General features: G+C 47.4%; 1 protein-coding gene across 3 annotated transcripts in view; it reads right to left on the bottom strand.

The window, feature by feature from the left end:
* The window catches only part of ATP10A (ATPase phospholipid transporting 10A (putative)), a 158,470-nt gene extending 132,258 nt beyond the window's left edge, over positions 1 to 26,212 (bottom strand). For 2 of the 3 annotated variants that reach the window (XM_074354280.1, XM_074354281.1), the window contains exon 1: positions 25,586 to 26,211. In XM_074354280.1, coding sequence (XP_074210381.1) covers positions 25,586 to 26,043 — 458 coding nt within the window. In that variant the 5' untranslated portion in view covers positions 26,044 to 26,211. Of the gene's footprint in view, positions 1 to 25,585 lie in introns of all 3 variants that reach the window. The other variant, XM_074354282.1, reaches the window with a different exon arrangement.
* Positions 26,213 to 26,852: the final 640 nt, after the last annotated feature.

Below are 26,852 nucleotides of genomic sequence, written 5' to 3'. Positions count from 1 at the left end.
GACAAGCCAGGCGTTGTGCCGGGCGTGGGCGGGCTGGGGACCACGAGCAAGGCTGCCCCTCACTTTCAGAAGCTCCCGTGGGCACCACCTCACTGCCCAACCAGGTAAAGACCCGGACGATGCCAGGGATTTCCAAAGAGCCACACCACCTTCGTCTCTGAACAACTCATTACTCACCACCAAAAGGAGAATCCTTTACAAACGTAAACAAACCAGCCCCCCGGGCCGAGACCCACAAGTGTCAGTTAAGTGACGGCAGCAATTACACTGTGATGAACAGTGTCCTCAAAGTCACATCCACCCAGAGCCTCCGAGCGTGACCTTATTTGGAAATAGGGTCTTTGTCAGTTACCACGAGGCCACGATGGATTAAGGTGAGCCCTCATCCACTGACTGCCGTCCTTATAAGTAAAGAAAGCAAACGCAGAGACACACAGAGAGAAGACGGCCACGGAGAGAAGACGGCCACGGTGAGACGCAGACAAGGCTGCAACCACACAGCTGCATGCCAAATAACACGCCGGATGGCCAGCTGCCACCAGCAGCCACAAGACGCATGGACAGATTCTTCCCTCCAGACTTCAGAGGGAGCACAGCTCTGCTGAAAGCTCGACTGCATGCTTCTGGCCACCAGATTTGTGAGAGAACACACTGCCGTGGTTCAACACCACCCGCTTTGCGTCCACTCAGAAACCTTCACAGCCATGTCAGAGGTGGGCTCCGCCCCCTGCGCGGACCCAGGCCCCGCTCTGGTGGCAGGGCATAGGCACCACAGGGACAGCAGACACTCAGGGTCCCGCCCGGGAATTCCAAACTGTCGTCTTTACATCCCAGGTCGCTGACGGGCAGATTCCACTTTTTGTTTTCTGATCATAGGAATTATTTCAAATGGGTTCTGGGTTTGTTTTCTTTTCTCCTGTGAACGTGTCCTCTGCGTCAGAGTCACTCTACCTACTTTCAGCCACTACATGTAAAGCAGAAAAATAAAACAAACTGCAGGGGGAACACATGGCAGGCAGACCTAGTTAACGGGGAGCCGGGCAGGAGGGAAGACGGGCCGGGGAGGGCTGAACTGGGTGACCGCACTGTTGGACGGCAGAGCCTGGCCGGGGCCCTGCTCTCGGGCAGCGAGAGGTCAAGAGGGGGGAGAGGCGATGGCACCAGCGCTCTGGGGCTGGTGCTCCAGTGTCAGCAAGTGGCAGCAGCGAACACAGGTGACCGCACCCACCCGAGTCTGACCAGCTCGTGGGGGCAGGGCGTTAGAATGTGAACCTCTAACGGGTTCCAAGGTGACGCGATGTGATGTGATGCTGTTGGTCTAGGGACCGCACTTTGAAAACCACTACTCTAGGGAGCGCTAGCCATTCCTTGAGCAGAAGTTGCCCCCGGGTGCCTGTGAAACTCCACAGCCAAGTGTAGCCCAGTCAGATCGGGGTCTGCTCAGGTCTCCAGCTGCTTTCCAGAGGAGAGATGCGGTTCCGGCTGCCGCCAGCCTTCCATAACAGACCTCGTTCTACTCTGTCTGCAGACGAATACACCAACGGGAAGCAAGCGTGTTTTCCAATGAGAATCCTGCCAAGAGACCCACCCGGCAACAGCTGCTAACCAAGGCAGGAAAGGGGGTGGGGAGTGGAGAAGGGAACTATTCACCTAGGGAAGCAAACACACTCTAATTAAGCCCCGCTTCAGCTGATTCGGATGGGATGCGGTGCCCCCAGGAGGGCCCACTCCCCCTGCCCTAAGGAGAGTGGAGACAGATCACCTGAATCGACGAATGGACAGGACTGTGAGATTCTTTGTTTTATTAAAGACTCAGACAGACTGAGATTTTTAACCTCAAGTAATGATGAGATTATAACCTCATCTCGTTAAATACGAAAAGGCCTTCAACTTTCAGAGAAATGGTGGCTAGAGAGAGGAATTATTCTGTCACAGGGTTACCCTGAAGTAGAAATTTATTGAGTGTAAGAAAATATGTAAAAAGTACTAAGATGTTCCTGGAGGGGGGTGGAGTGGGTAACTAGTTTAAAAAACAAAAAAAGCTGAGGCTACCAAACGCCAGATGGCCAGGGCATTTAGTTCTGTTGGGCGCACATCAGAGAAGCACGGGGGTGTCCTCTGCACTGCGTCCGTCCGGGTCTCTGGGAAATGCATGAGCTGCAGCAGCCAGGGGCTGGTCCCAGGGGAAGGCCCTTTCAGGAAGCGTGTACACTACCGAGGTCCAGTTTTCCTGAGGTTTGGCAGGTTCCCATTCGACCTGATTCCGGCATAACAGAAACTGGGATCCTTTGATTTTTCAGTGTGAAACCAACACAAAGCAAAGTGCTTGTTACTCGGCCACAGGGATCTCAGAGGCCTGACACACACATTCCAAACCTGCCTGCACAGAACACACGCCCCAGGAACCCACGCCAGCTGGGCTCCTGTGCAGCCCTCAGCTTCCTTCAGGTCACTGGGACGTGACCAACTCACAGCCCAAGCAGAGTCACGCCGGGGCTGGGCAACACCTTCCTTCCCAAGCCGCATGTTCAGTGTGAAAACCCACACCTGGACCATATGCATCACACAGCATCCAATTGCAGCCCCACGGCTCTGTGCTCCAGGACGTCCTTCAATCTCTGTTCTAGCGCAAATAATATTTTATTAATCCAACAACGGGGGTTGCGACTCAAACACAGATCAAGCTGCGATTTTCCGCAGCTTTAAACTCCGCTGCGATGGAGTCCCTTGAGGCTTCTTAAGGGAAGTGTCCCATTGAGACCTGAGGTTCTTGAGTAAGGATGTTGCTCGCAGCACTTCCTTAAAACGAAGGTCCCCTGAGCCAGCGAGGAAAGGGTGGGCATTACCCCAAGATGCTGTTCTAGAAGTCACCTTTCTTTACAGTTAGCAATCAAGATGTTTGCAGTAGCATTTCCTATTGAGAGCTCCCTCACTGTTCCGTAGGACTGCAAGACGCCAGCCTGTGTTCGGTATGTCTTGTCTCACGGGAGTCAGTCTCCAGTTGAGAGTGTGTTTATTTTAGTGCAGTATTTCTCTGCAGCACTCATCTTTTGTAAATACATTAAAAATACATATTTACCCAGGTGTCAACTGTGACTTAACAACATGCATTTATCCAAGACCATTCTTTCTAGAAGACACTGGCTGCCCTTCAGCATCTAATCCTGATTTCACAAGAAAAGGGCTGTGACACTCCCAGGAGTAAGACAGGTTGATAAGTAACTCCAGGCTATGTGCATGATGCACCCCTTCCAACGTAATTATCTGAATTACTCGTAACAGTAAGATAAAAGGACATTAAGATAAACTACTGGCGGATACTTCCAAGCATTCATTTAAGCTAATAATCCCGAGTGTTTTAAATATTCCTTGTAACCAGAGAACCAAGTCTCCTGAAAGTCAGGAGTAATCATAGCGAGTCTTCTATTTGCCCTGAATTAGTTACTCGTAAGTCTTACATGTTTATGCCCACACCCGTGAGAGGTGCTGTTCCCAAGCTCTGCATCTCTGCCAGGACGAGTAACGTCTGACACTGCCGTTCCCCAGGGAGCGAGGTGGGCGCATCTTCGCCCCTCCTCTGGTTTGCAGTGGCGCAACATCCTCAGGGACCGGGGATCCCTTCCGAGGCCGTGGTCCTGGCAGCCTCATGCACCCACTGTCTGGGTCCTACACACCCTGAATTTCTGTGTCTCCTTCTCATACCTAACAATTATAGTGCTTCCAAGGGATTTTTAGGGTGATAAAATTATTCTGTATGATACTGAAGTGGTGGCTACATGCCATTATGCATTTGTCAAAGCCCACAGAATGTACAACAGCAAGAGTGAGCCCTAATGTAAACTGTGGACTTTGGTTGATTAATAATGTGTCCGTGTAGGTTCATCGATTGTACCAAACATGCCACACTGATGAGGGAGGTTGAGGGTAGAGGAGTATGTACGTGTGGGTGGGGAGGGCTGTGTGGGAACTCTGTATTTTCTGCTCAATTCTGCTGTAAACCTGAAATTTCTCTAAAAAAAAAAGTCTATTAAAAATTTTTTTAAAAAATGATTATAGCGCTTCATAACAAAATGATCATTTTTATTTTAAAATAATTATAGAAGGGGTGGGGGATAAAGGTCAGTGGTAAAGCACGTGCTTGGGGTGCCTGAGGTCCTGGGTTCAATCCCTAGTTCCTCCGCTAAGGGAAAATAAATAAATAACATTTATTTAAAAAATACATACATAAAATTTTTAAAATGAAATAATTACAGAGTCACAGGAAGGTGCAAAGAAATATACGAGGAGGGCCTGTCCACCCTTGGTGCATCCCCATCTGACATCCTACACAACGAGGGCACAACGCTGAAACAAGTAAACTGGCGGTGTCGTCACCCACCGAGCTGACGCGGAGTTCACCAGCTTTCAGCGCCCTCCCGTGTGCATGCACCCTTCCAAGCATTTCCCCACGTGTCACCTCTTGTGAAGACCACATGAAGATGCAAGGCCCCTTCCTGCTACCACCTCTCGGCAGCCATATCCACCCTCCCCGTCCCCAACCCCCGGCAGCCACTCATTTGATCCCTGTCTCCATAATTATGTTATGTCACAAATGCTACAGAAATGGAATCGTGCCGCAGGTTTCCTTCTGAATCAGCTGTTCACACTCAGCAAAGTGTCCTCGAGGCCCATCCGAGTGGTTCCGTAGCAACAGCTCATTCCGTTTTATTGCTGGGTTGTCCGTGGTGTGGACAAACGCTTCACCCGCTGAACACTGGGGTGGTTTCTAGCATTGGGCTATTAGGAATAAAGCTGCCATGCACATCCGTGTGCAGGTTTCTGGGTGAAAAGAAGTTCTCAGTTCTCTGGGGTAAGTGTCCAAGAGTAGAGCTGGGATCATACAGGAGTTCTAGTCATGGTTTTAAAAAGACTATTTCCCAGAGTGTGTATATTTCACAGCCCCGCCGGCAATATAGGAGAGCTTCAGCTTCTCTGCATCCTTGGCAACGTTGGCTGCTATCACCATTTTTATCCTTGCCATTCTGGTGGATGTGCAGTGATGTCGCCTTGAGGTTTTAATTTGCATGTCCCTCTTATCTGAGGATGCTGAACATTTTTTATGCGCTTGCTGCCATCTGTGTGTCTTCTCCAGTGAAATGTCTTCTCATGTCTTGCTCATTTTCAAATTGGGTATTTTTTTAATGTGCAATCTTTAGAGTCCTCTTTTTATTCTGAATACAAGTGCTTTGTTAGATATGTGATCAGCGAATACTCTCTCTCAGTCTGTAACTTGAATCTCCTTTGTCTTAACGGGGTCTTTCCCACAGAAAATGTTTTTAATTTTGAAGAGGTCCAGTTTATCAACATTTCCTTTTATGGATAGTGTTTTTGGTATCAAGTCTAAGAACTTTTTGCCTAGTCCTCAATCCTGAAAAATTTTTTTTTATGTTTTCTTCTAGAAGTTTTAGATTTACATTTAAATCTATGATCCTTTTGGAGTTAATTTTTGTATGAGGTGTAAGGCTTAGAGTGTTTTCCTTCTTTCTTTTTCTCCTTTCTTCTTTCTTTCTTTCTTTTCTTTTTCTTTCTTTCTCTTTCTTTTCCTTCCTTCCCTTCTGTTCTTCCTTTCTTTCCTTTCTTTTCTTTCTTTCTCCCTTTCTCTCTTTCTTTCTTTCTCTCCCTATGGGTATTAAATTGCTCCTACACAGCTTCTTAAAAGGCTATACTTCCTTCATCGAATTGCTTTTGGTTCTTTGTCAGAAACTAACTGGATGTATTTGTGTGGGTTTACTTCTGAGTTCTCTGTTCTGTTTCTTTGATCTGTGTGACTATCCCTTTGCCAACCCCACATCGTCCTGAACTCTGCAGCTCTAGAGGAAGCAGTAATCCTGGGAACAGTGATTCTTCCCATTTTATTCTTTTTCAAAACCGTTTTGGCTATTCCAAAACCTGTGCTTTTCCATACAAATATTAGAACAAGCCTGCGCATGGCCACAAAGACTTTGCTGAGGTTTTTGACAGGAACTGTGTTAAACCTGGGGATAACTGACACCCCAACTATGTAGATCCCTCCCACCCATTAACATGGTACGTCTCTACTTTTACACAAATCTCCTTTCATTTCTTCCATCGGCACGTTGTCATTTTCATCACACAGATCTTGTATGAGCTTTGTTAAATTCACACCTAAGTATTTCATTTTCTTTGGAGCAACGATAAACGGTGTTGGGTTTACGATTTGTTTCCACTTGTCCACGGGCAGTACACAGAAATGCAGTTGACTTGTCTGTGATGATGCTGTGTGCTCTAATCTTAAATATATAAATAAATAAACCTAACTACCTCCTCCCATTAAAAAAATGTTTTTAATTAAAAAAAAAAAGAAATGCATCATTTTCATAGTGTGATGAATAGAAATTACCTAATCTAGACATATGATCACGGTCAACAGCCTCTTAGGCCTCAGTCATAAATGCTATCCCTGGTTTTATATGGTCTCTTTTACCGCTAAAAGTCTGACTTTTTGAGCAAGCAGTTTCATTTAAATATTAAAATTACCTTCCTTCATCACTAGAATTTTAAAACCTAGTGTTCTAAACAGCTGTAGGGGGTGCCAACAGTTTAATGTTGGAAAGGGGGTACAAAATAAAACTGGGCAAACTTGTCTACCATGGTCATTCCACATGCCTCCATTCCCCCCGCCCTCCCACCCCCGCCAGAGAGGAGATGTGAACCCAAAAAGAAGTAGGTCCGTCCTCCACTCCCATCAGCCCGCAGTGTGGCTGGGACATTCCAAAGTCTTTCCTCACCACTCAAACCTGCACCAGTGTGTGCAGAGGATCCTAGGGGCACACTTCCACAAATGTCAAATTTCGAAACAGAAAACAAGAGACAGAAGGAAACTCCCTCTTCCGAGCAAGCAGAGTGAGATGTGATTAAGTGGCAGGGAGGGGAAAACCTTCTTGAGGAACCTGCCTGAACTTCACCTCTATACAGGTCGATTGGTAGATTTTCCCCACCCAGTGCCCAGATCTGGTGCAGAAAAGAGACACTTCTCTCTGCGCAGGGGTTTGTCGTCTGCATCCTTTGTTGTAGAGCACACACGTGTGCACGCACATACACACACGTGTGCGCACATCAGCTTTTTTAGGAACCTATGAATAGAGACAGTTTCCTTCCACATCCATCCCCAAGCCCTGACTTCACAGAATCCCATCTCGGATTTCGCCGTGGCACCCAGAACGGAACAAGCCCTTTGGCAATGTTCAAGGAGAACTCATCCCCGACATGAAGATAAATGCCTGGTCCCCACGTGAAACTCCCAACGCCTGTACTCACCGGGTCCACCACACCACGCCCACCGCTCCCGCCACAGCGCCCACCAACTCCAGAAGCTATTTCTGGACGCTTTTTCTGGTTGAAAACCACAAACTCTAAATTCACGAACACTCAACAGGCACTATCAGAAAGGACTGGAGCCTCCTTTTCACTTGCTTCCTCCCTCCCGTGGTCTTAAAGCAGTTTTCAAATATTTGTCTAAAACAACATTATCCTCTGCCAAATTGCGACAAAGCCCACCTCACTAGAAGTGTCTGCTCATGGCAACTCAAGTGGAGATGGCACCTTACTTTACTATGGCTCCAAATAATACGAAGGAGCCAAAATCTGGGAAACAAATGACCCAAGGCCACAGAGCACAACGGTATTAAAAACGCCTTTGTCACACACTTTGATAGCATGTTTATTATTTCTTGAGGGTTCTATGTCACAACGCTACAATTTGCGTGCTTTCAAAAATGGAGAGAATTTGCCACCCAGTAGAAATGACCACGCGATAGCAAATCTTGAGTTTCTCTCCGCCTCCCACCTCTGGCCAGCTGGACCCTCTACAAAAGGGAGGCTGAATAAACTCCTACCTCAAATTAAATTATGACGCAAATAAAAAGAACTTTACACACCTTCCTGAACTGGGGATTCTGATGAAGGTAATGAGGCTTAAGAAATATTTGTCTAAGCACCTATGTTCCCAGTGCATTTTATTTTGAGGGGGAGGTAATTAGGTTTATTTATTTATTTACTTAGTAGAGTTTTGGGGGTGGAACCCAGGACCTTGTGCGTGCTAGGCAAGCACTCTACCACTGAGCTATACCCTCTCCCTTAAAACATTCATTTTTATGATGTCCAGTTTTTCAAGAAATCTGTTAATTTCTCAGGTAATCAAAACGGAATTAAGTGAGATTGTTTTCCTTTAGAAACAATTTCGGTGTTCCTGAAAGCTTTCACAACGTGCACAGAGCAAGCACTCACTGGTGAGTGAGAGGGGTGATCTCAAGCCCTCTGTCTTCAGTGACAGATTTTAGGTCCACAGAGCTCTCTCCTTCTCTCCTGTTCCTCCAGTCACCAATCAGCAAACGCCTCTGATCTGACCACAAGGGGCACAGTCTGAACAAGGGAGTGGTCAAAGAATCGAACTGACCCAGGAAAACCCCGAAATGCAGGGAGATGGTGGCACCTCGTGCGACGAGGTGGAACTCACCAAGTAAGACCTCGCCTGGTGATTCTCAGGAGCTGTGAGCCACCCCTGGGCTCTGACTGCAGGGAATCAAAGCGTGAACAAGGACGCGCACCGTGAGCATCAGTAAAGAAGACGGGGAGAAACGGTCGCCAAGGGCAGCGAAGACCGAGTCAGGCCTGCAGAATCCCGAAGTCAGTGGGCCCGTTCTCCCACGTGCGGGCATCAGAGGCCATCCTGGCGACAGTGATGCCGGGTGCCCCCACCAGTGTGCGCTGCAGATAGCCCACGGCTGTGCCGGTGGCCAGCGAGCAGGGCCGCCTCTGGACTCGAAAGGAGTCTCAAGCTCGAATATAAAGGGTGGGATGACACTCAGGCAATGGGACCACAAGGGAGCACCTGACTCAGGCTAAGCTGGAGGCAGCGCCCCCTGGAGGCAGGTGTGTTTGTGCTGGGGCAGGTGCGGTTACCCGGACACTGGCTGGGTTCCTGGAGGACTCTCCCGGAAGGCAAGTCCCTGGGCCTGGACCAGTCCCCGTGGCGAGCGCTGATCAGGAGGGTGGGGAAGAGGACGGGGTATGGGGAAGGGAGTGTGGGGGTGGGGAGGGACATGCAGACGTCACTGCAGCCTCAGCACCCTCTGCCACCACTGCAGCCGGGGTTGGCTAGGGCTCCCAACAGCCAAGGAAACACTCATCCCAGCAGAACGCCAGATGTGAGTAACACCTGGCTTCACCAGGAGGTTCCAAGAGTCAAAGGATAAGTTGTAACATTTATAAACTGAAAAAGACAGCTCTGGTAGCAGTGAGGAGGCGCGGCCACAGGGGAGGTGCTGACAGAGGCAGGAGTAGATAAGTTTGGAGGTGAAGTCAGAGGCACAAGGAAGCTGAAGAGGGCCTAGGGCGAGGGGGCTGCTCCAGCTGTCTGGTACCTGGCCCTGGGGGTCTGGGGGCAGGGGCATTGGGGGCCTTGCGTGTGACAGCCTGATAAAAGGGGGTGTAGGGTGTGGGCTCTGGATTGGTTGGTTTGCATATGAAAGGCACACTCAGGCCAGTCCTTTGCTCTCTCCAGGAACTGGCTGGTCCTGGGAGGAGCCATCCCTCCACAGGCAGCAAGTCCCCAGAGGTCAACGCACAGGACAGAGACAATAAAGATGAGGGAAACAACCCAAATGTCCATCGACAGATGACTGGATAGAGAAGTGGTATGTTTATACAATGGAATACTACTCAGCCATAAAAAAGAATAGAATAGTGCCATTTGCAGCAACATGATGGGCCTGGAGATCAACAATCTAAGTGAAGTAAGCCAGGCAGAGAAAGATACCATATACTATCATTTATATGTGGAATCTAAAAAAAAGGACACAAATGAACTTATTTACAAAACAGGAACAGACTCACAGACATAGAAAACAAGCTTACAGAGGAAAAAAAGAATACAAATTTACAGTTAGAGGGCAGGGGGGAAGCATTGGGGAGGGCTAAATTGGGAGTTTGGGATTTACAGATACACACTACTATACATAAAACAGATAAACAAGGTCCTACTGTACAGCACAGGGAACTATATTCAGTATCTTGTAATAGCCTATAATGAAAAGGAATATATATATATGTATAACTGAATCACTATGCTGCACACCAGAAATCAACATAATACTGTAAACTGATTATACTTCAAAAAAAATTTAAAAAAAAAAAAGACAAGAACAACACAAGCCTGAAAAAGAAAGAACTAATTTGGGATGTCACTACATGCACTGGCTGGGACCAGAGCCAAGAATGACAGACACAGTGCTCCCTCCACCCGTCCACACCCCCTCCAGCAGCCCCTGCACACTGTGAGAAAATTCCCATTACGTCACAAAGGAATCAGTGGGAGTGAAAAGAAGAAAGTACGAGCAGAAGTGGGGAGGTTAGCATGCTCAGCGCTGAGTGTCTACAGAACCCAGGAAGCCATCCCTGCCATTGGGGCAGCCAGAGCCCTGGGACTCAGCCCTGCCCTGACCCACAGCTCCCCAGGGAAGAGCCCTGGCCACAGCACACTGCCCTGGGTCGACGTGTGAAAGACAGGGACACGGCAACCAGATCTCAATGATTCTCTGTAATGAATCAAACTTTCCACCCCACTTAAGAGCAACGATTTTCTTTCCAAAAAAACAAAAAATAAAACAAAACTGTTAAGCGGAAAATATTACAATGCCAGTCACTATGTGCCAGGAACAGTCCACACATCTGATCTAACTGAAGTCTGTCACCGCAAAGTAAATACAGAAAATAAAAGAACGAGGATGACAGTTGCAACACAGAATGTCACAGCCTAGGCTTCTACCCGTTAGTCATGAGAGGACCCAACTACTAAAATATCGGGCAGTCAGTAAAAGAATTCTTTTAGAAAATAAATTAATGCCATGTGTGTCCTGAGGCTGCTGACTGAACAGGGAGCATCTATGGCCCTCACTTGCCCATAGGAGACATTCTGGAACAAATATTGGATGCATTTAAAAATGGCTTGTTTGTTCAGAGAGACACAAGCTGAGAGCATCCCAAGAGGGCCGTTCCCTCCCTCCCGATAACTCACTCCTCCCTGCGCTGTCTTTTCGCCCTAGATGGTTCTGGGGTTTCTGAGCCAACAGACTTCCCGAGCCGCTGAGGATGACCAGGAGACAGAGAGTGAATGGACGGGTGTGGGAGCTGAGATGAAACTGATTTCCATCTTGGCGGAGGGCAGGGGAGGAGACTCTGCCCAGAGCGCTGGAGAGAAAAGCGCTGGGACCCGGAGGTGGCCGCACCCTGTGAGTCAGCCCGACGCTCACTGCTCCGCCCACCACCTGACGGGTGGACTAAGCGGGGAGACCTGGGGCTGGGCACCGCCCGCCGGAAGGAGGCTGGCGGACCCGGAGCGGAGCCCGGGCGGCTCAGGTGGGATCCACGTGCGTGGTCCACGCCCCCCGCCCCATCCACAGCTGGCACACGGCGCAGATGCCACCCAGAGTCCCAGTGTCACATCTGAGAAAGGAGAGAACTTGCAACCAAAACCGAACTCTCCTGATCTTGATTTTCTTTAGCGGGACAGAAGAGTGGTGAAAAGTGTCTGGTGACAGCTTGGGCTTCCTTCCACTTCATTAACCCTTCAGGTACTGGATTCCTCTAGGGGCAGAAGTTTTCCCTCGGGGCGAGGGGAGGGTGGAGCTCAGTGGTAGAGCAAATGCTTAGCATGCACCAAGTCCTGGGTTTAACCCCCAGTACCTCCATTTAAATAAATGAACAAACAAAACACCCAAATAAATAAATAAATAAATACCTAATTACCCCTCCTAAGAAACAATAAGGAAAGAAGTTTTCCCTTCAGAAAAGCACTGCTGAGCCAAAGAAGACAATCAGCAAGGCAGGCTAGGGAGTGGGGCTCTGGGGGCTCACAGAGCTTTGGAAGGGGCAGACTTTTAAGACCCAGCCCACCCTCCTGTCTGTTCACATCCTGGGGCCTTTCTAGGAAAGTCAGTTCCTGAAAGAGGCAAACCCTGATGCGGAAGAAAATTTAAGACAGATCGGGAGCTTGTTTGACTTCCCTACTCTTCTAAACTCTGGGGGCTCTGGAGAAGCAGCCTTGCGGGGAGCCCTGCAAGCTAGGCGCTGGAGGATGCCCACCCTGGCTGCTCAAGGCTGGTTCTCCTTTTGAAAATCAAAGACTTCCTGTGGGTTGTTGTTGCTTCTTCAAAGGTTGATTAAGCAAAAATGAGAAACTCAAAGACATCCTCAAATAGGTCAATGAATTTAAGTCATTTGATGTTTTAAAAACCAAAAAAAGAGTTTCACCAAAGCCAATGGATTTATAAAACACATCCTGCCACACTGCTTGCTAATTATTAATCTAAACAATGCCTTAATGTCACCACTTCCCTGTAGTGCTTCTCCAAGGAAGTGCATTTCTAAGAAGATACCTGAGCCACCAGGGGCATCCGGAGATTACCGGGGACCCATGAAGTTAGCAACAGAGTCCACAAGCAACTTTCAATATTTCAAGATGCTTTCAAAAGCTGTCTGGTTACTCACGATAAAACTACACAGGCTAGAGGAAGGTACAAGAGGAAGGCGTAGCTCAGTAGTAGAGCGCATGCTAAGCACACACGAGGTCCTGGGTTCAATAACAAATAAACCCAATTACCTACCCTCCAAAAAAAAACCAAAACAAAACGAAATAATACTACACAGGCTAAATGACAAAGTTCTTTGTTTTGGCCAGAAATAGATCCACTTCACTATAGTAACAACATTCGGAACATTCTGACCCAAAGATCTTAGCAACAATGATAATCAGTAGCGGGAGTAATAACTGTATTAAGAAGCTGCAGTCAACCTTTTCAAATATTTACCTGCCTGCCGGGGCTTGGCTCAGCCCCTCCGTGCAATGTCTCACTTAACTCCTCACAGCACGCCCAGACGGCAGTCCTCACTCCCGTTTAAAGGAGGAGACTGGGCCACAGAGGGAGGCATCTGCCCAGCGTCTTCCTGCTAGCACGCATTCAGTCTCATTACAGGCAGTTTAATTGCTACTGATTGACTTGAAATGGGCAAAGGAATTCATTATTACCTAATGAAAATAGTTTGGTAGGCAAAGCATTTCAAGATACAGTATCCAGGATGGAGAAATAACCAGAGGGTATGTCGGAGGCAATGCCAACAAACCGTTCCCTGAGAAGATGCAAAATAAGGAAATAGAGAGAGCCAAGCAACGTGTGCTCTAAAAAAGCAAAGATCAAAATAGCTGCTCCATTTTTCCTGTGAATTCCTTTAATGCACCATATATAGCAAGGTCAGTCTTGTACAAACAAGTCCATTGAGCTCCCTTAGGAAGGGAATTCAACCAAAGGCTGGACCGGCCCATTGTGACGGGCAGAGCTCTGGCCTGTCTCAATCTCCCCAAGTCAAGGAATCCAGATACATGGACAAGCTTTGTCTTTAGAATGTCTTCCAAAAGTGTTTCTCAATGAAGGCCTGACCGGTCTTGGCAACTGGGCCGTTCTTTATGGAATGGGACCATCCAGAACAAGGCAAGGCATCACATGCCACTGAGCACCAAATCCGAGGAAGACCAGCAGTCACTGTGATAACTGAGTATTTGCAAACACGCCCAGAGGAAGTCCCCTGCAGAGGAGACACCTGACTCCTTCCAGGAAAGATGGAACCTACAGAGTCAACGATCACCACAATGAATGAGCATCACTTGAGGGTCCAGGGAGACATAGCATGGCAAAACAGCATGGACGGACTTGGCTTCTGAGGCCACTGAAAGCTACTGAAGAATTGTGTTAAAAAATAACAAAGCCACTGATCAAATTCAAAAATGGGCAAAAAAATCTGAATAGACACTTTCCCAAAGAAGATACATACATGGCCAACAGGTAAATGAAAAGATGCTCAACATCACTAATCAGCATGTAAATGCAAATCAAAGCCACTAGGAGAGATCACCTCAACCAATCAGAATGGCTAGTATCCAAAAAAAAAAAAGAGAGAGAGAGAGAGAGAGAGATAACAAATGTTGGCAAGGATGTGAAGAGAAAGGACCCTCTGTGCACTGCTGGTGGGAATGTAAATTGGTGTAGCCACTATGGAGAACAGTATAGAGATTCCTCAAAAAATTAACACTACCATATTATCCAGAAATTCCACTTTTGGGACTATATCCAAAGGAAATGAAAACACCATGTCAAAGAGATATCTGCGCCACCACATTCACAGCAGCATCATTTTACAATAGCCAAGATATGGAAACAACCTAAGTGCCCATCAACCAATGACTGGATAAAGAAGATGTGGTGTATATACACAATGGAATGTTACTCACCCATAAAAAGTAATGAAATATTGCCATTTGCTACAACATGAATGGACCTTGAGGGTATTATGCTAAGTGAAATGTCAGACAGAGAGAGACAAACATATCTGATCTCACAGGTAGAATCTGAAAAAAAAAAAAATCTCACAGTAAAAGAGATCAGATGGGTCTTTATCAGAGGTGGAGGTGGGGGGAGTGGATGAAGGTGGTCAAAAGGGAAAAGCTTCCATTTTTGAGATAAGTAACTACTAGGGATATAATGTTAAGTACTGAGGATACAGTGTTAACATGATGACTACAGTTAACACTGCTGTATGGTGTATTTGAAAGCAGCTAAGAGAGTAAATTCTTAGAGTTCTCAACGCAAGAAAAAAAATTTTTCTTTTGCTTTTGTTTTGTATCTGTACGAGATGATGAATACTAAGTTAATTTATTGTGGTAATCATTTCACAATATACGTAAATCCTTATTATGCTATTCACCTTAAACGTGTACAGCGCTGTATTTTGATTATATATATATATCTCAGTAAAACTGGAAAAAAATAACAAACCCTCTTTGGTTGGAAAAGTGAGGGTAGAAAATATTTAAGCTGAGCTTGCAATACGGACCAAAAGAAATGACTGGCAGTTTTGTCAAAAGGACTCAAGAGCCAACATGACCAAAGAACATCAATGATCATAACTACAACTAACTTAAAATCATTGAATTATATTTAAATAATTAAATAAATGATACATAAACCTATAAAAGCCATAATAATATTTTTTAAAACTAAGCATCCTCAAGAGAAGTGATTGATTCCAGAATCAAGGCAAGGAAAATAGAAGGTGAGCCTGTAAGGAGCATCCTTACAGAGCCAGAAAGTAAGGAAGAGCTCAGGAAAGGCGGGGGACATATCCGAGGGACACAGAGCCAGCCTGAGAGAGCTCCTATCTCCAAAGCTGCAACAATGTGGGCAACAAGATAAGCTACAATAGTGTTTGACTATAAAGCCTATGGAACCCATTACATCAATATCCATTCATTTGCATTGATATAAATAATTGAGAAAATAAATCAATGGGGAAGAAAAAGATGGCTCTTGCAAGAATTCTCATTCATAAATACGGAAAGAGTGAAGGATAAAGAAATTCACCATGAGAATACCAACGCAATAATGACTGCAGACAAGACCTGTCAATGGATCAGTGTCGGAGGGCAAAGGTTCAAGGAGATATAAGATACCTACGAAGTCTCAGGTACCAATTCCAAGATTTTTTTTACCAAAGGGAAAATAATACACTTACAATAGTGAAACCTAGCAGACACCATCCTAACCACATGATCAAAGCTAGCATCATCAATAATAAGATACATTGGCATCAAATACCCTCTGATAGCATGCAGAGAAGGGTGTCACCTCAGTGGTATTCCTGCCCAAAAAACCCAAATATTAATCCACTCATGAGAAACAACAGACCAACCCAAACTGAGGGAAAATTTTACAAAGTGACTGATCAGGATGTGAGACTGCCAGAATGGTGAAGTGAGGGCCTCTGTAAGTTTGATCCAACATAAAAACAACACTGGCATAAATTTCCAAATCAACTTTTTCAGAGTGCTGGATGTTAACAAATCTTGCCATAATCTGAGGTGGGTGGATTGGGAAAAAAAATCTGCTGAACCTTGGTGAGAACCACAGGACTGGCGGTGTTTCCACTTGACTTACTCCCATCTCCCTCTCACTAGCTCCACAGTACCTGTGAAAACCAGCTGACTGGTTACCACCAAAAGAAGCAGACTGAGTTCCGAGTTCCTCAAAGAGCCCCAATCCCAGGACAGTGTTGTTATGGGAGCTGATCTGGACCTTGCTTTGTGGGAAAAGCCCAGTACCCAGAGCATGCATTGAAAACAATCAGCAGCAACTGTTTAATATCACAGTTGCTGGAGGCTGCTGCACCAGTTAAGGCAAACAAGACGAATATATTTTTTGGTAACTGTTTTCTTCTCCTACCTGGATTTAAAAGAGCATTCTGCAAAACAACTATTATAAATCTGTGTTAATAGACTGATAACGTATAAAGATGTAATCTGTATGATCATAGCAGAAAGGAGGGGGAGAAAATGAAACAATATTGAGGCAAAGTTTTTATATACTATGGAAATTGTTAGTATTAATCTGAACTAGATTATTTCTGATTAAGATGCTAGTTTTAATCCCCAGAGCACCACTGAAAAGATAACTAACAACAAATACAGTAAAAGAAATAACAAGGAATTAAAACTGTACACTAAAAAATATTTATTTAAAGAAGACAATAATGGAAGACTATAAACAGAAACACATAAGACATATAGAAAACAATTAGCAAATTGCAGGCATAAATCCTATCTTATCAGTAATTACATTTAATGCTAATAAAAAATACTACAATTAAAAGGCACCCAGTGCTGTTTCTCCCTAAGGAGCTGTGGGTAACAGAGCTGTGAACGCTTTCCGGTTTGTCTCTGTTGAGCTGAGCCTGGCCTTACCATAGCTTACCCCACAGTAATATGGTTAGAACACATTTAAACATGATTTAAGTTATATATGAATTTTCCAACGTCCTTCTTGCAGAATAAAAATTTTAAAATATGTGATTCAACTCTATACTTTCCACAAGACACACACGTTAGATGCAAAGACACAAACAGGTTAAAAGTAAAAGGATGGAAAAAAATACCATGCAAACAGTAACCAAAGGAGAGCTGACGAGGCTGCGTTATTCCTAGACAAAACAGACTTTAAGACAAAAATTGGTAGAGATAAAGAAATGTATTTTACAATGACAGAAGGGTCAATCCATGAGGAAGACATGACAGCTATATAACAGGGCCCCATAACACAGGAAGCAAAAACTAGCAGAGGTGAAGAGAGAAATAAACAACTCAACAATCGTGGGAGACTCCACTGTTCCACTTACAATAAAGACTAGAAAAATAGGCAGAAGAACAAGGAAACAGAAAATGTAAGCAACATTTTAAATCAACTAGACCTAACAAATATCTATAGAACTTCATAGAACAACAGAATATACATGTTTCTCAAGCACACAAGGAACATTCTCTAAGATAGATGATGAAACAAGCCTCAACAAATTTAAAGGACTGATATCATACAAACTATTTCAATAGAGTGAAATTAGAAATCAGTAACAGGAAAAAATTTTTGGAAAATTCACAAATATGTGGAATTAAACATGACATTCCTAAGTAACCAATGGGTCAAAGAAGACATCCACCACGGAAACTAGAAAATACTTTAAGACAAAAAAGGGAAGGAAGGAAGGATGGAAGGATGGAAGGAAGGAAATAATACATCCCATACAGGGAAGTTTAATAGCTGCAAACACATTAACAAAGAAAATGGATCTCAAAAAAATGAACAAAGCCTCCACCTTGAATAACTGTAAAAATAAGAACAAACTAACTCAAGTCAAACAGAAGAAAGGAAATAATAAAGAGCAAAAACAATGAAATAGAGAACAGAAAAACAATAGAGAAAAATCAATACAAAAAATTAGGTTCTTTGACAAGATCAACAAAATTAGAAAATCTTTAGCTAGAAGGACCAATAAGAGAGAAAGCTCAAAGTATTACAATCAGTAATAACAGAGGATCCATCAGCACCAACTGTACAGAAACGGAAAGGACTATGAGGGAATGTTACAAACAAGTGTACGCCGACAAACAAGGTAAGTCAGATGAAACGGACAGTTTCCTAGAAAGGTACAAAATTACCACAGCTGACTCAGGAATAAACAGAAAATCTGAATGGACCTACAGGCAAAGAGATTGAACCAGTCATTTTTAAACTCCCCACAAGGAAAAGCCCAAGCCCAGACTCACATTGTCTTCAATGTTGAGTTCTTTCAAACCTCTAGTGAAGAATTAATACTTAGTCTACACAAACTCTTCCAAGAAAGATAATAGTGGGAGAACTCCCCATCTCATTCTATGAGGTCACACAGTATTTTCCTTATAGCAAAACCAGACAAACACACACAGACACACACACACAGACATATACACACAGACATATACATCAATATCCCATACGAATACAGATGCAAAAATCTGCAACAAATTCTAGTAAACTGAAGCAAGCAAATTATAAAAAGGATTATAAGGATACCATATATATGATATATAAAGGATACCACAGCCAGTCTTGGGATTTATCCCAAGAAGGCAAGATTGGTTTAACATAGGAAAAATCAATGTATCACTATTTTATTATATTTTATTTTATCATTATATTTTTCCCACTTATCTTTTATCATGTGATTTATCATATCATTTATTATCATGTTAATTTAATAAAGGACAAAAGCCACATGATCATGTCAACAGATGAAGAAAAAGTATTTAACAAAATCCAACACTGTCTGGATTTGAAAAAAAGAAAAAAAGAAACCTCAACAAAATCAACAAAGTAGGAACAGAAAGGAACTTTCTCTGACTGTGGCGTCTATAAAACAGCCACAGCTAGCACCATACTTAGTGGCGAAAGACAATGTTTTCACCCTCAGATCAGGAGCAAGACATGCTGATATACAGAAAATCTTAAGGAATCTGTCCACAAAGCAACTGTGAGCTCTAATAAATGAGTTAGCAAGGGGCAGGATACAAGACCCCCAAGCAAAGGACTGACCGATACTCATTAATGCATGGAAAAACTACTTAGATCTGAATAAAAATGTAGTTTCATTTAATTGCTTTGTGCTAATGTTAATGTCTTCATTTTGACCACTGTAATACAGCAAAGTAAAATGTTAAAATTAGAGGAAGGTTGGTGAGGGACATACTGTTTTTGCGACCTTTCTATAAGGTCTAAAATGATTTCAAAACAAAAAGTTTAAAAATTTTAGAAAGCCAAATTAGTTCCCATTGGAAAATGCGAGTGACCCAAATTAAGTGGTTCTCTCTCTTTCCTACATGATGAGTTGTACCGCTGGGAAACCAGGTAGTGGATGAGGGGTAAGGTCTTCGTATGAAAATATTCAAAATAATTAATGAAAGAATTAGACAGGCACCATTTCCCAACCTCTAACCAATTAATCGATGTTGACGATGATTTTCAATGGCTACTAACATCACAAAAAGAGAGACTAAGGAACTTTCCGTTCCTCACAATTGAAGTACATCACTTATGCGTGTGGTTTTGACCAAAAAAAAAAAAAAAATTCAAGCTGTGGGAAACCCTCTAGGACAAAAACTCAGTTTCTTCAAATGTACTTTGCAAGGGTAAAAATAAACAAATAGCAAGGGGAAAACAGAGAGAGAAAGGGAATTGCACAGGAGGAAGTCAAAACAATAAAGGAGATCCAAAAGACAGATCAGCCAATTGCAATGAGAACTTACTTGGATCTGATTCAAACATACAAATTGAAAAAATATATATATGAGCGGGGAAGGGGTAGCTCAGTGGTCAAGTGAGTGCTGAGCATGCACGAGGTCCTGGGTTCAATCTCCAGTACCGCCATTTAAAAATAATAATAATTTAAAAATAAATAAATAATCTTAATTACTTCCTCTCCAAAACAAACAAAAAAAAAACTATACAGGCTAAATAACAAAGTTCTCTGTTTTGGCCAAACAAAAAAAAACAAACCAAAAAAAAAAAAAGAAACAAGTATGACAATTATGAGGCAAGTGGAAACTTGAACATAGATTGGGTATTTAATAATATTAAGAAATTAATATTAATTTTAAAATGTTAAATAGGTAAAATAATGGTATTGTAGTCTAGTTTTAAAAAGAATCACTGCTTTTCTAAAGATAAATACTGAAACATTACGGAAGAAATGTCATCTCTGGGATGCGCTTCGAAATAAAAGAGGGGGAAGGACAAGTGGGACAGATAAACAAGGTTGCCACGAGGTGCTAACTGTTCACCTGCCTGATGGACACACAGAAGCCCCTATGGATGTGCTGCTTTATAGTACAACTGGAAATCAGTAGCAAAGAAATTTGGAAAACTCACAAATGCGTGGAAATCACAGCTTTCCTAAATGACCAATGGGTCAAAGAAGAAATCACCAGGGAAATTAGAAAATATTTTGAGATAAAGAAAATGTTAAAGTTTTTTTGTTTTGTTTTGTTTTGTTTTTAAATAAAGCATCCTGCACTTGGGGGTGGAGCTGGCAAGTACAAGAAACTGCTAACATAAGAAACTGCTAACATAAGAGTCCCCAAGCAGGATGACTCTTGGCTCAAGCCATGGCACTGCCATCTCCTACCACGGGACCTAAGGCAGTGATAAAGCTCAGTTTCCTCATCTGTGAAATGGGAATATGAAACAGGACTGTCGGGAGGTTACAACAGGGAATTTTGCACTAAAATACTGCGCTCATATTAACAAGTATAAAAAGGACCTCCCCATGAACAAGACTACCTTCTGAGGGCAACCAAGTTTTGAGGGAAAGAAAAGTTCTTTTTCTATAACTCAATCCCATATGTGACACATGAAAGGTTTCAAAAGAAAAATTACTTCCAGAAACCGTGTCACCGGCCATGTTCAAATATTATGCTGCAAGTGTTCCCCCACCGAGCACCCCCAAGGGATGTCCCTGGTTAAAGAAGACTTGCATTACCCTGGCAAGTCCCTGTCCCCTGGGTCCTGGGCTGGTGTCTCTGCTTCTGCAAATCTTTTACTACAAATAAGACAGATGCTGCGCTTCCCAGGAGCAAAGTTTCTGCTGCTGGCCAGGAAGAGACGTGGCTCTCAGGAAAGGAAGATCAAGGCGTGATGAACAGACAAAAAACAAAAGGAGAACATTGTTGGGTCTCATTTCAGGCTCTTCTGAAAAAACAAATCACAAAGCCCAAGGTAAGCAAGTCGGACAGATACCCTAATAAACTGGGGAAATGAAGTGAGAATCAAAGGAAAGAGACAAAAATGAGAGTAATTCCAAGATAAGCATTGGAGCACACCTCATCTGTTTTCCCAAAAGATGATGGAAAGACACCAGAATGCCACGCTCAAATCCCAGAATAGAGCCCAAAAGACCCAAAAGATTCAGGGACAAGTCACCTCTGGTTAATTCATGCAGAAACTCTGTTTCCATCATCCTAGAGACAGACACTGACAGGCGTCCGCGTCTGAGTCATCACAAAGTGTATGGAAGCAAAAGGGAACACGGTATCCAATAACCCAGGCAGGGCTTGGGCAGAGGGTGGGGGTTTCACAGGACAAGGGTGCCAGCCCCTCCCAGGGTCATGGGATCAGAGCCAGAAGGAGTGTGCGGACCTGGGGCTATTATCGCACTTTACAGGTTGGAAAACGGAGTGCAGGTGAGGCAGAGGGCTTGTGCAGAGTTCCTGCCAGGCCCACCCAGCCTGGGACCCCCGACCTCAGGACCCATCTCCTAAAGCTTACTCTGTTTCTGGGGACAGGAGCAAGGTTTGCCGGTTTGAAGGGGTTACCCACTCGCCCCATGATTGAAAAGGTGGACGAGAGAGGTCTGACCCTGGCTTCCGCCCTTCACCTCTCTCAGGCAAATCCTCTTCCAGGAGTGTTTCTCTTTCAATTTCCCCCAACTCTTCCTCTGATAACCAGTCTCTGCTTTCCTGCCACCAGAAGCACCACTCTCCGGGCTGGCTCCGCCCTCCTGTCCCCTCTCCTCTGCCAGCCCAGCCAGCCTTGGGCCCTGCTGTCATTAGCTGCCCCCTCACCCCTGGGCCCTGGGGGCACCAGCCTTGTCTCAGCTGGACACTCAGTGCTTGATGCTTGTGAAAGAAAGTGAAGTCCAAGGCCCCCAGCAACAGAAACTTGAGGCCGCATCACCTGCACTCACACGGGAGTGGATCTGGAGGGGGAAGGGGGAAACTCAAACACCCTCTTTCTTCCCACCTGTGCCCAGAGGGAGATGGCTTTCCAGCCAGGCATCGCCAGTCCCAAGGAGGTCTATGTGACCAAAAAGGGCTTGCATGCCTGCCCCACCCAACTAGCCCCTTGCCAGGCGATGCCCAGACTGACCCTTCCCGGGGCGGGGCCACAGGCAGGACCTGAACCCCCAGGATCACCCACTACACTCTCGTCCTAATGGCTTGGCTCGGGAGGATTTTCCTAAACACAGTCTGAAATCCACGAGATGGTCCGTGGGCTCAGGCCGCAGAAACAGGAGTCGGCAGCACCGTGGCTTCAGCCCAGAGCCATCCCGCTCCGATGCCGTGTTGGCAGTTTTCCCATACTGGCCATCTCCACCACCAAGAGCAGGACGCTCCTGCATTTCAGCACCGCAGTTCCAATTCCTGTGTGCCCACGAGGCTGCGATGCGGACTCCGCAGCGCCGGGCTGGGGGAATGGGTACCTGGGAACCCGCCTTTCCAGCGAGCTGGACGCGGGATGCTCACAGGGCGACCCAGGGACTGCGTCAGTGGGACACACCGCATCACCAGTGGTATAAAGATCCGATGCACTGCGCGCTGCAGTCAGCACACACACGGCGATGTCCCAGAGAAGCCGCCGTCCAGCCGGCATCAGCAGGTTTAGCTCCCTCGCTGAAGTGTGCTCTCACTCTGCATTTACAGGCTTTGCACGTCAACCAAAGCAGTGACACAACGCAGAGCAGACCCTGATGTGCACAGCCGTGCTGCCCTGTCCCTGCAGTAACCGAAGGCCCTGAAGGAACTCCGGCCACGCTCCCTGGTCCTCCGACCCCTGCCCTTCTCTGGGAGTTTCCTGCCCTGTCTCACTGGGCTAGGAGCCTCACCCAGGGCCCCCCGCACCCCACCAAGGGCCATGGACACCCCGACGGTGCAGTCAGTCCCCACGGTAAGCTCTAGGTGAGACCCAGACCTTCTCCAGAGCCTGGCTGGGCTGTGTGAGGAACAGCTCAGGGCACTGGTTTGAGCTGATGGGCAGGAGCAGCCAGCAGCTACTGCAGCCTGAAGGCAGCGGGCGCACCAGCCACTCTCCGTTCAGAGGATGCGGAGGACTCAGAAATCCACCGTCCTCACAGCCCAGGCCTGAAAACACCAGCCGCAGACCTTCTGGGCCTGGAGGAGTCGGACCTGGCTTCTGTATGGGGATGACTCTCCTCCAGACAGACCTCCTCTCCACACACAGCTGCCACCCATCACTCCCACGGCGCCTCCCCAGACGGAAGGCCCATTCTCTCCCCGGGAAAGCATTCAAGGAATGAGACTTGGGAGCTGGGAGGTGCTGGGGAACTTCTCCTGTAAGCACCGTTCTCCCCGAGACCTCGCCCCCAAGACGGCACCGAGCTTGTGAGAACCCCGGCTGGGTCAGGGCAGAAGGGGAGAGAACAGGGGTGGGCGCGTCCAGGGGCAGTGAAGGCTTCAGAATCCCGTGAAGCCTTTCGAGGTCACGGGGTCCAGGGACCGCTCTGGGGTTCTACTCTGAGTTTTCTGGTGGGCGTGTTGGGGGTGATGGTTGTTACAAGGGTCAAGTGACTTCATGGGCTGAAAGAACTATGTCAGCTGAAGATAACCTATGTTTCCTGAGCTCTAGGTATTTCTAAAAAGCAGGCGACGGGGGTTACCGGCTCAGTGATAACAGGAAGTGGTGTGTGTGCAAAGACTTCAGCCTGGAGCCCCACTGGGTCATGCTGTGCAGAAGAACAGACTGGACTGGGGACACTGAGGCCGTCTGTGTATGGGGGGCTGCCTCCCTGCTTGGCTTCGGGACTCTAGTGACCAGGAGCCAGGAAATCCCACAGCCTTTTCCATCGATGTCACACTTGCTGACTGGACGATGGGCACCCCTTGAAAGCAAGCTGAGCAATGTTACTCCAATGTGGGCCCTTATATAAGTGCCACCTCTGTGCTCATTAAATACTCAGATTCCTGGGCACAGTCCCAGATGAGCTTGTCAGCTGTGTTAAGGATGGAGCCTGAGAAGAGCTAAATTCTGTATTCTTAAATTCAAATTCTAAAGTTGTTATTTTTAATAAGCTCCTCAAGTGATTCTCATAAAAATTTAAGAAGCGTAAGGACCAGAATATTATAAAAGCTGTGGAGTCGGGAAGAACTGGGTCACATTCCAATACTATGACCCAGAAGCTGTGTAGCTTTGGGCAAGTTGCTTAACCTCTCTGAACCTCTGTTTACTCATGTCAAGTTAAGTATAAAGCAGAACCAGTGTTGCTGGCAGGGTCAGAAATCCTTAAAGGCATTCATGGTCTTCATCCAAACTATTCTAAGAGGCAGGAAAAACCATGACCCTCATCTTTTAGGGGAACCGTCTTCCACTGAGAGTACAAGGGAGGCCACTCACATGTGATGGAGGCTGAATGAGGCTAATGTCCTTCAACGCGGAGGCGGGTATCGGCCCCTACATCAGGACTCACGCAAACTAAACAGGAGGGCTAAGCTTTGGATGAAGGTCAAGACCATCTGCCTTCCTGAGGCGTGCAGCCTTGAGGCAGACTCTGCTACTAGACACAGCTCCAAGACAGGTCTGCAGCCAAGTGGCCCTCTTGGAGTGAGGAGTGTAAAAAGAGAAGAGGCAGCAGCATCCTGGACTGGCCCCGCCTGAGGGTCCAAAACTTGAGAAGTGCAGGGAGAGAAGGCGCAGGAGGAGCCCAGAGGAAGTACATTCCCAGGTACTACCCATGGGCAGGACCTCCAAGCCTCAGTCTTTCCATCTGGAAACCGTGCTCAATTTTTAAACTACTAAACAGTTAACTACGGGATGGCACCCAACTGGGTGCCCCGCTCACCGCACACATCAGTGGAGAGACCCCGCGGTTACTACCCCTGCCCTTTTATCCGGTCTGTGCCTGGCAAGTCAGAACTTGGTGGCAGTTTCACTCTGTTGTCCTAACCTAAGACCGCGCTTTCCATTCGCGTGTATGTTGTTAAAGTTATTAAACAACCTGGTCTGCGGGGTCTGGCCGAAGATTGAGGCTGGGATTTCAGGTCAGGGCGCCCAGGAACAGATTTCCCTCTTTTTGACTTATAAGGCAGGAGCGACTGGGGACGAGGACGCCCAGCGGCCGCTGGACTCCAGCCCTGGGATCACCCTGGCTCTGACGCGGCGTCTGAGTGACAAGCGGGGACAGGGAACCCCGGCGCACCCAGAGTCTGGGGTTTCACAGGCCCCTGGCCCCTCGAGGCGAGGCCCTCCGCGGAGTTGAGCGGCTCTCCGGGTCTCCCCGCCCCGCGCCACTCGCGCCGCGCCCAACGCCAAGTTCCCCGGAGCGCCCGGCCCCGCGCGGGCCCTGCCCCGCCCGGCCGCCCGCCCGCCCCGCCCGCCCTGCTCACCTGCTGAAGACGAGGCACCCCAGGTGGTTGATCTCGTGGTCGGAGCGGTGGCGGCTGTAGTCCTCCCATAGGTCCTTGAAGGCCGTGACGGCCAGGATGAAGAGCACGGGCGCCAGCGCCAGGCCGGGCTGGAAGGCGTTCACCGCCGGCACGAAGTTGAGCAGCGCGATGAAGACGAAGTACACGTTGGCCAGGCGGTGGAACTGCTCGAACAGGTTTTTGGGCAGGAAGGACAGCAGAGTGTACTTGGTGGTCTTGAGCCGGTTGTCGGCCAGGTGCTGGGTGCCCGCGCACCGCCGCCGCGCGCCCTTGGCCACGCTGGTCCCGGGGTCCTCGGCGCCCGGGGGCGGCAGCAGGTTGGAGCGCACGGTGCGCGTCCTGCCCTCCCGGCGCCGCCGCCGCCGCCGCCGCGCCTCCGGGGACCCGGGCTCCTCGGCTGCCGCCGGCTCCTGCTCCATGGCCGCGTGTCGCCGCGCCCGCCTCCTCCGCCGCTTGCGCCCGCCCGCGCCAGCCTCCTAGGTGATCATCGCGGGCGGCCCGGGCGCGGCGGCGCGGGCTCCCCGCCTGCGGGACGCACGGAGACGCGGTCAGTGGCCGCCCCGCCCAGCCCGGCCCAGCCCGGCCCAGCCCAGCCCAGGCCTGCCCAGCCCGCCCGCCCGCCCGCCCGCCGTCGGGGCCCGGCGCGGCACAGAGCCCCCTTGTCCTCGAGCCCGTCCGGGCCTTTCCGCCGCCGCGGCTCCCGGTCCCGCCCCGCCCCGCCCCGCCCCGCGCTGGGCCGCGCCCCGGCTGGCCGGGACACCGCGGAGAGCGGGAAACAAAAAGTCAAGCTGAAAACTTTCGTTTCCCAGAAGCATCAGTTGGGTCCCAGCACACTGCCAACGCGCCCTGCCACCGGAGGAAAGAGGAAGCCGCAGGGTGTGGGAGAAAGGGCACCGCAGACCCCCGGCGGCGGGCGGGCTCTTCCTGGGCTGGGCCTGTCCCGGAAAGGGTCTGGGGGACCCGGGTTAGGAGCCTCCCCTAGAAATCGACTAGAATCAAAATCCACAGGACCCATGGCATTCCAGTGCTCTGATTTTTAAATATTGTTTGGGTAGGAGATTTACTTCTGGGACCCCGAGAGGATTCTTCCCTACCCTGCCCAGCCTCCATCTACTTTAAGATTAACTTCTTGGGTGACCTAGACTTTTAACTTTCGAGTTCATCGCTGCCTTTCCTTACTTCCCAAAATAGGATTTTTTCCCCCTTTAATTGGAGGGAGGAATATTTC

This window comes from Camelus bactrianus, chromosome 27, assembly GCF_048773025.1.
Source record: "Camelus bactrianus isolate YW-2024 breed Bactrian camel chromosome 27, ASM4877302v1, whole genome shotgun sequence".
Taxonomy (NCBI): Eukaryota; Metazoa; Chordata; class Mammalia; order Artiodactyla; family Camelidae; genus Camelus; species Camelus bactrianus.
Note: the sequence above shows the minus strand (reverse complement) of the source record. Positions and strands in the feature narration are given on the sequence as shown.